This window comes from Myripristis murdjan, chromosome 12 (genome assembly GCF_902150065.1).
Source record: "Myripristis murdjan chromosome 12, fMyrMur1.1, whole genome shotgun sequence".
Classification (NCBI taxonomy): Eukaryota; Metazoa; Chordata; class Actinopteri; order Holocentriformes; family Holocentridae; genus Myripristis; species Myripristis murdjan.
The window spans coordinates 17,754,234-17,763,679 of record NC_043991.1 but is presented as its reverse complement, the minus strand read 5'-3'; the positions used below and the strand labels follow the sequence as shown (position 1 = coordinate 17,763,679).

The following is a 9,446-nucleotide window of genomic DNA, read 5'->3' as shown; positions in this document are numbered from 1 at the left end:
ACGATAGTGTCATTTACAACACCCTCCCTACCAAGCCAAAAAGCCTGAACAAACACGTGGTGCTATTACAGATATTTACATCTCATAAAAGTGCAATGGCTCTATTTTAAGGGTGTCTCGTCATCTGTGTCAGTACCCATTAGTGCTGGGTGTGTGTTTCTCACCCTCTACCTTTCTCTTTAATGATACTCTCTGCTGTAGGCTGACTGTGTTTTACAATGTTCATTGTATAACTAACATTTTTAGCTCCCAAAAATAATATTCCTCTTCTTTTTGGCCATCCTTGGTCATTTGATAGCAGCTATCAGTGGATACAGGTTTCTCTGGTTACTGTGCCCTGCAAAATAAACAATTCATTACATCTATTATCATCAAAAACGACACCACCGTCTGACCTGAAAAGGAAAAAAAAAATCCCAGTGGATGGAAAGTTGCTGTTGTGCTGCAGCTTCTGTCTGGGCAGGTGTTGTTTCATAACCATGATAAAGTTTCATAAGCATTATTCAAGAAGAGAAGTTTAAGGAGGGAAATGTTGCCAAGCTGGTAAAGTCTGAGGTTTCAAGCACAGATGGTTTGCTGAGGATTTGTTCAGCACAGTTAAGAAGCTCTGCTAAAGCTATGAAGTTTTTATTTATTTATTTATTTATTTATTTTTTATCATAGCGGAGAGAGAGGATAAACAAATTAAATCTTTGAGAAAAGCCAAATATCAAAGTGGTTTTAATATGCAAGCATGCCCCCTAGTGACCTCTTCTATGAACCACATAAATGAACCCTCAGGAGTGAAGAGGCAGATAATGTGCAGCTTTATTGCAGTTTGCCATTATAGGGCCATACTTATGTTATGATGATGATGTTGATGATGATGATGATGATGATGATGATGATGATTAGTAGTAGTAGTTATAGTGGTAGCAGTAATAGTAGTAGTAGTTTATGGTTTTAAATTGTTTTATTGTTTTTTAAATCAAATTTCATCATTCATCATTTAATGCATGGATCATTCATTTTGCTTTTTATTTTGTTTATTATTTTGTTTATTAATTTTATTGTTGATTTATTTATTTTTATCATTAATTTTGTTTCATTTTCATTGGCGAATATACGTGTCTTCCCAACACAAAGTGAGACTTGAGTATTTAGCACGGCGCAGAATCACTAACAGAATCACATCAGCCACATACATCAACCGTTACAACATCATTTATTTCCAACACAAACAACTCGGGCAGCAGAGTACCAGACTTCTGCTGCCGTTGCCATCTCAGATTTGACGTCAAACACCCTTTCCCAAATGCCACAGTAAACTCTCCTCATTCAACACTGTATGCAACCTTCCTGGGTCATGTGGTCTTAGGCGGAACATGATCTTACACCAACATAATGTCAGAAAACACAGAGGGCTCCATGACCAGCATGGCAGCGTCTTCTGTACTCCCTAATGCCCCGGCTGCGTGCTGCTGTCAACTCTTGATCCTCACACTAGATTAAATATATGATACCAGCGTGACAGCCTCATAAATTAACATTATATAAGAAAATAAATATCGATGATAACTGCCATAATAAACCTCTTTTTAAATGGTCATTAACACAGGTTTGCTTGGTTGAGCTTTGTCAGTAACATAAACTGCTGACGGACAGATAAGGTGGCGTATTGTAGGGACTCCCATGAACTCACAAATCCCAGTGTTTTCCACACACCTTATCAGGCATCGCCCCAAATAGTAACATATAAAATGGTAATTATTACCTTAAATCACAATCTAAAACATTTGGCGGTAACAGATAATCATTACGATAAGTAATCTGTGTGTTTTCAAATGTGTTTGTGTGTGTCAGTGTGGATAGATATATGTGGAAGCAAAATTTAGGACTGGATGTGGATGTATGTTAAGGAATGCAAAGGCATACATGCATGGACGTGTATGTGTGTGTGTGTGTGTGTGTGTGTGTGCGTGTCTGTGTGTGTGTGTGCGTGTGTGCATGTGCGAGTGAGTGTGTGATAAAGTGTGCCTAAGCATGTGTCTACTTCTCCCCCATATACTCTCTCTCCCTGTCATCAACGGATCTCTTCCTGGCAAAGAGGTGAGTTGGGTCTCTCCCTCTGAAGCTGGGCTGAATGTTGAACACAGGCATGTTCCTCCAGTTGGCGGGGTTGTTATGAGTTGCAGTGTTGGGTCCAGTGGCGCAAGGCTTGTTCTGGAGGAGCAGGAAAAACGTCTCCATGTCTGGACCTAACCTGGAAATCAGGCCGGCCCTGACTGCTGCGACCGTCTGCTCATCGCAGGCGAGCAGGGACTGGAGTAGAGTGCTGTAGTACCTGAAGAACAAAGCAGATGTGGAGACGGAAACATCTGAGCGGGCTGCAGTACTGTACAGGGCACAGAGCCAGGGACTCCTTAACCCTTAGATGCATGGCTCACCAAACCCTACACTCTTCCATGAGTGGGGTCAAAAATGACCCCAATTGAAATGAATGGGTTTTCCGCTGTAAACTTCAGAAATGTCTTTCATTTTGGTTAAAGATGATGATTTTTATTGTATTTTAGTCAACAAAAGAATTATTTCATGTTTGACATGTCCATTTATCACTTTTAATAAACATTTTATCAAAAAACATATTTTAAATAGGTCAAAAAAAGTAAACATCCAAAAATTATCCCTATTAGAAACAACGTGTTTAATGCAATATTTATTCATTTTGGTTTTAAAATAATGATTCTTATTATATTTTGGTCAACACAAGAATAATTTCATGTTCTACATGTTCATTAATCACAGGGCTACTCAACCCATGGCCCAGGGGCCACATGCAGCCCGTACGTCATTTTTATGCGGCCCGCCACTATCATATAATAAAAATGTTATGATTCTATCTAATCTTTTGGGGAATAAAGCCTCATTTTGTTGTAACCTGATCATTTCATCATTAATCATTGCATGACAGTCTTTTATTCAGTGAGGTTTGGCCTTGGATGGAAATGTAGCTGTTTTCTGTATGTTTCATTCATTTGACAAAATTATTGTTTAAACGTCCAAAATAGGACAGACATGTTTAGCTTGTGGCCCTTGGACACAGCTGAATTTTGCTGAGTGGCCCCTGAGCCATCTTAAGTTGAGTAGCTCTGATTTATCACCTTCTTTCATTTGATCAAAATATTGCTATCAATGCAGCTGTCAAAACGCCAACATTCATTGTTTGTGTGTCCGTGTGTCTGTCTGTCTATGCATGTCCACACATATGTACACACACACGCGTGTCTTCTCTCTTCTCACTGTGAGCAGCTCTTACAAACTATTTGTTTCTGGCTGTGAGCTGCACACAGGGTCACTGCATTTTCAACAACTATAGCTGGCTTTGCGATCTTTGTTTCTTGGACACATCTTACACCTCTTTCTCTTCTGCTGGCCCTGTCTGCTTCTCTCCTGTGACTGGATTGCAGCTTTTGTCATTCTACACCTTCCCATTGCTTCAGTGATGTAGGTTGGTAGGCGTGGGATACCTTCCAGTCATCATATATATATTCTGAGGTATAAAAACGATGATAATACTTACATGTATGTTATTGTGTAAAAATAACCTTCAGGGTGGTGAGACTGCTGGCATTAGATGTGTGGATCAACAGTAAATGTATACCTGACATTCACAGTTGATAAAAATCAAAGTTTCCTAGGGTTATCCCTTGAAATTCCATAGAAAATGCTTGGGGTCATTTTTGACCCCACGTATGGAAGAGTGGGGTATTGATATAAAAAGTGTAATTACTTAAAAAATATAACAATTAGATACAAATCCAAATGGCCTCATGTCAAAGACAACCTATTTGAGGAATACATGGAAGATTAAATGATAAAAATTTAAAATGACTAAGATATTGCAAAAAAAACACCTCCGGGGTCATTTTTGACCCCACGTATGCATCTAAGGGTTAAGTTCATACCAAAGACATCGAGTTATAATGACATAACCTGGGTTTTTTTGGATGGAACGATATCACATAGATTTAACTTAAAAGTTCCCCACAAGTTGGGGAAAAAGAAAGTTTCTACAGGCTCAGCAGAAACAGCACAGTGCACGGTATTGAATCTACATTATAGACCAGAAATTTAACTTGTCATGTTTACAAGAGCCCTTTCATTGCCAGGCACCCAAGAAATATGCGTTCATTCCTCATGTTTCAAGGCTGAATAAACAGCCTAGTCAGACCTGACTGATCTAAACCTGAACAATAAATTGGGGACGTATTAATATCTCTCTGAGCTGGCAAAATGTTTTTGTTGAGAATGACATGAGAATCAGGAGGGTGTTCGAAGTTGTGCGTATGTTTGATTCCATCTTGATTCGCAAACTGGAGAGAGCACAGTCCCTGTAAAATCTCCCCACAGAAAACATCACCCACCATAGCTTTGCATACCAGCTACCAGTTTGTATTTTGTAACAAAGGCTATGCTGAGACACTTATTTCACACCCCTTTTCAAGTCAAGCACACCCAAATAGATCCATACTGTGGCCATGGACATTCATTTGATCAGAATTTTTGTAATAATATGTTAGATAATGTAATAAACGTCTACAAGTGATAGTTACATTAAAGGTAAAATGAAACTCTTCATTTGGCTGGGACCTTGAAGACCCAGTCTGGGTCCTCTGGTGAGCCATGGACCCCACTTTGGGAACCTGTGGCCATGGCTGTGTCTATATGCTTGCTTACCTGTTAGGGAAATGAGCAGGCACCTGCACCACTTCTCCAATGGCGTCAGGATTGGTACGAGCCACAGTGCAGATATCAAGACTGTTGTAGCACTCCTCCTGGACCTGTACAAGACAAAAGAAATGAGCTGCAGACCAGAAAAAAGGCTAAATCCGTGTGTGTGTGTGTGTGTGTGTGTGTGTGTGTGTGTGTGTGTGTGTGTACCTCAGCAATCATCCTCTGGAAGACATTACAGCGGCGGATAGTCTGGAAAACTTTAGAAGTGATTCCCTGGGCAATACAGCGCAGGCTCTCCTTGACAAATGTTTTACCCTGTACAACACACAACATAAATAGGTTATAGATAGATAGATAGATAGATAGATAAATAGATAGATAGATAGATAGATAGATAGATAGATAGATAGATTTGACTGGGACCTGGGTGTTGAAGGTAGCAGCTGTATGGAGGAAGAGTTGGCAGATATCGTGCATTCCATCTGTGTCACAGGTTGAGTTTTCCAGACAGGCAAAAACTCCACAGCCCACAGCTACAGCACCATTCAAACACTTGGCAACATCATCTGCAAACAAAGTCAGGTATACAGAAATTTTGATTGCCTACACAGACACATAAATAGATCTCTAGGCTCTGAAAAGGCTGTGTCATTCTCACTGTATTACTGTGTCAAATCTGGAACAACACAAGTATGATTTCCATTACAACACAGTATGTCACCAAAATCATACTGCACAGATAGATAGATGCATAGATAACAAATGTGCAAAATTCTTCTTTTAAGAGGATTTAAATAGGTTTAGTGGTTAGTCTATTCTACTGGCAGTAACTTTACTGGAACAAACAAAGAGAACTGGAAGTGCTGCCCATCTTGCCACATTCTTCTGCTATGACTTTACATCCAGTTAACCACTTCAAGAGAGGAACCAATACCGAGAAACAAACAAGTTGCTGCTCAAACGCAAAGGCTATAAAGCAGAGCTTGTTTTAAAAATAAGATGTTACTCACTTGGGCTGTTTGCAGAGAAGCGTGCCCGGCGGGGTGCAGCCTCCTCTGGCCCCACCTCAAAGCAGGCAGCGGTGGCGAGCACAAAGAGAAGGACCAAACCGGATCTGGCCAGCATTTTTCTCAGACGATGTGGATTGGGGTTTTTCTTCAGAGGTTTTTTTCCTTTGCCTGCTGATCTTGCCTGTGCTGCTACGGTCCTTTGCCCTTATTTATATTGAGCCCGCGCGGGACCGTCCAATCACAGCTCGCCATCCCCGAAGAGGGCCTGTTAATGGTTTATTCACAGACTTAATTATCCCACGGCCTTAATTGAATGTTTCCACATGCCCGGCCACTCTGCGTGCACTTGCAGCGATTATTCAGGAAAGTCGGCATTATCATTTGTATAATTAAATGAACTACTATGTGACAGTCACAGCAGGCAGCCGGATAATAATGGTGATAATTATAAAAAGGGAAGAGACTAATGATGAATGAATAAGTAAATAAGTAAGTAAGAAAGTAACTGAGTAAGTAAATAACCAAGTAAGACAATAAACCAAACTTGACTTGAAATAAAGTCATGAAGTTTTAGTAGACAGATTAAAAAAAAATCCAGCCAAAGATAATGGTAGTATTAGCTTGATAATAATGATGATTTAACAACAACAACAACAACAATAATAATGAGAATAAACCAAAAAATGAACTAAACAAGTTAAAAAAAAAAAAAAAATGAACGTGTCCCAGAGTAAGAAAAAATATCACTTGAAAGAAAGTTATGAGGTTTTAGTAGATGGATCTAAAAAATGACATTTATTCTACGAGCCAAAGATAATAGTAGTAGTAGCTTGATAATAATCATGGTTATTTTAAAAAAAGGAACACAATAAAATAATAAATAAATAAATAAAGCAAACAGTTAAAAATGAGGATGGCACAGAATAAAATATCACTTAGAAGAAAGTTATACCGCTTCAGTAGACTGATTATAAAAAATATAATTATTTGCTGGCCAGAGACAGTACACACACACACACACACACACACACACACACACACACACACACACACACACAGACACACACACAATTCTCAGGAAGAGAACATAAAGACTAACCCTAACCCTAACCCTAACCCATACAGATGGGTGTGAGGCTTGCTTTGCATGATACCTGTATTATAATTGTTTCCTGTGTTTGTTCCCGTGGTTTCCAAAAATAGCAACCCTTTGCTAAAAGTCAGAAACGGATGTGTGTGAGTGTGTGTGTGTGTGTGTTTGGGTGGGAGTAAATTCCAGTCACGTCTGCCGTTTTTCCTGTGTAGTGGCTCAGTCAAGTAGAAAGCTGATCAGTCATTGTGAGCTCATGCAAGACAGCGTTTAAACGTCCTCCGTGAACCTCGTAGCAGAAAGCCCCTTTGATAAAAAACGCTCTGGCAGACATATTTAGCAGAATTTCATGCCAGAATAAATCCCATTCAGCTCTCTATCACAGGTTCCGGCATTCCATTTTGTGTGATTTGGGTCTTTCCTGAAATAAGTCTGGATAAAGAGGTTCCTTACAGTCTGATCCGTCTATCCTCCCAATCCCTCTTTGGCTGTCTCATCTCAATACCCCTCTTTCCCAGCGCCAGGTAAACAAATTACAGATACCAGCTCTCAGCAGAACAATGGACCCTAACAGTAAGGGTTGGACCCATACATTGGGTTGCATAGTTACGGGAGCCTTATATTAACTCTAAAAAAAAAAACTAATAACTAAATAAATACTGCCTACTGGCCGGTGAGTGTCAGTCAGTGTATTTGCACAAAAGATCACAGTACTGGCCTTCAACAATCTCTACCAGTCAAGTCTTACTAATAGCACAGTGGGACACAAACATTCAGTATTAAGATGACCTCTATCCTTTTGCAAACTAACAGTTGCATTTAATGTCAGCTAAGGTCACCATTGAGGTGAAGCCCTTTAGATTTTCCGATGTGTTTCCCATGAACTACCTTCAGAGTTATAAAAGGTCCATATTGGCACATTGAGACATGCACTTTCACGGAAGCAACAAAACACTTAGGCAATATTAAGTGAAAAGTTCAAGGCCAAGATGCCATTGTTTTATGGCTGCAGTATTACATCAAATAGAAAATATCCAGATGTCTTGTGCATCATTTTATAAACACTGTAATTCAGCGGGAGACATATTTGGGATCTTTGGAAACCTTGGAATTTCCACTAGAATTTAAAATAAAGTTTTGTGGTGTTGAAGCTTGGCCATGCGGCAATGACAAACCCACCTGTGCGTGCCGCAGAGGTGAGGAGGTTAAGTCAGGTAAGCAAAGCAGTTTGGTTAAGGTTAGGGTAAGGATAAGGTTAAGGTTAGGGAACTATTACAGTTTGTTTGAGGCTAGGGTTGCATCAGAATCTGACCTGGGATCAGTGACCATTGGCAACTCCACCCAAGAGCGTTTTTGCTGACACTGGTGTATTCCTATCCTTAAGCCTACAGATTTCAGTTGTGAAAAAATTTTGTTTCATAATATTGTTTTTTTTTTTTTTTTTTTTTTTTTTTATGGATCACCAAGGTTACAGGATCTCAGTCTGCACCTGTACAGTCAGTGGTTGTGCCATAACAAGCCACAGTAGGAATGTAGTGATGTCAGAGGTGTGGAAAAATTGGTGTGTCTTATCTATGTGTCTGTATCTGTAATTTGTGAGAGAGTCATTACCTTAGGTGGCTGGGTTTCCATCATGGCCTGATTTACCACTCAAACCCAGTGAACCTTGCAGAACTCTGCTGACTTCATTAGCCTCGAGGTTAACAGGCAGTGATAAGCATCTCCTAACCCTGGTGGCTTAGTTTTCATTAACACAGCCCCACACATTCTCCTCTCCTACCTGTAACACTTTTAAAATATTTTCCCTTTATATCATCTTTGCTCAGGAGTTGAAAAGAAACCCTGAAACTTGTTGCAGCAGCATAGTTCTGTTTATTTTTAATCAGCACAGGAGAATGAAATTAATTCTGATCTGGAATTAATTCCCCAATTCAAAACGAAAGCCTGGTCATAAACCCCTGGAACTGCTATTCCATTTTTCGAAAAACACATCATTCAGACTCAAGAATGAGAAACCAATATCAAAAGAATGTTATTGTGTAGTGGAGTTATGCTGAAAATCTGTTTTTGCAATGTAACCTTTAGTCAGAGAAAAAAAAAAGATGTGTCTGTCCATGCAGAAATACATTGAAAAGAATGCAAAACATCACACTGAAGCTGCAGTAACACTAAAGAAAGGAAAATAAATGAGGAATGTTTTGAAGGTGGTGTCAAAGCAGCAAGGAGCGGTGCAAAAACTGAAAGGTCAGTCGTGAAAAACTCTGATTTGATCTTTTTTGTGTCAAAAATATAAACCAAAATGCCTTAAAATGTAGGTCAGTATGTGGAAAACTAAGATGTGGCTGACTTGTAAAAACACCGAAAAATGTCATTAATTCAATTACCACTCTAAACAACTGTTTGAAGAGGTTAAATGAGTATTGTGAATCTTAGATTTAGGATTAACCAGCCAATAGACTCAGTAATCTCAAACATCCATATTAAAGACACAAAATCGAGCAGGGCATAACGACAGTAACTAGGGTCTGCTTCTCCAACTGGAATTAAAGGTTTCCCAACATCATTTCCTCCTCACTTGAGCTGAGATGCCAGGAAGCAAGCTCACACATTTTACTGGCATTTTCTTGAGTCAA

At 39.4% G+C, this 9,446-nt stretch overlaps 1 protein-coding gene across 1 annotated transcript; it reads right to left on the bottom strand.

The window, feature by feature from the left end:
• Positions 1 to 1,797: 1,797 nt before the first annotated feature.
• Positions 1,798 to 5,841, bottom strand: stc1l (stanniocalcin 1, like). The gene is made up of 5 exons (XM_030065263.1): positions 5,724 to 5,841; positions 5,137 to 5,279; positions 4,921 to 5,028; positions 4,717 to 4,820; positions 1,798 to 2,323 (listed from the first exon to the last, which is right to left on the bottom strand). Exons 1-5 carry the CDS (start codon positions 5,836 to 5,838, stop codon positions 2,029 to 2,031), a joined length of 765 nt encoding a protein of 254 aa, XP_029921123.1. The 5' UTR covers positions 5,839 to 5,841; the 3' UTR covers positions 1,798 to 2,028.
• Between the last annotated feature and the right edge of the window lie 3,605 nt (positions 5,842 to 9,446).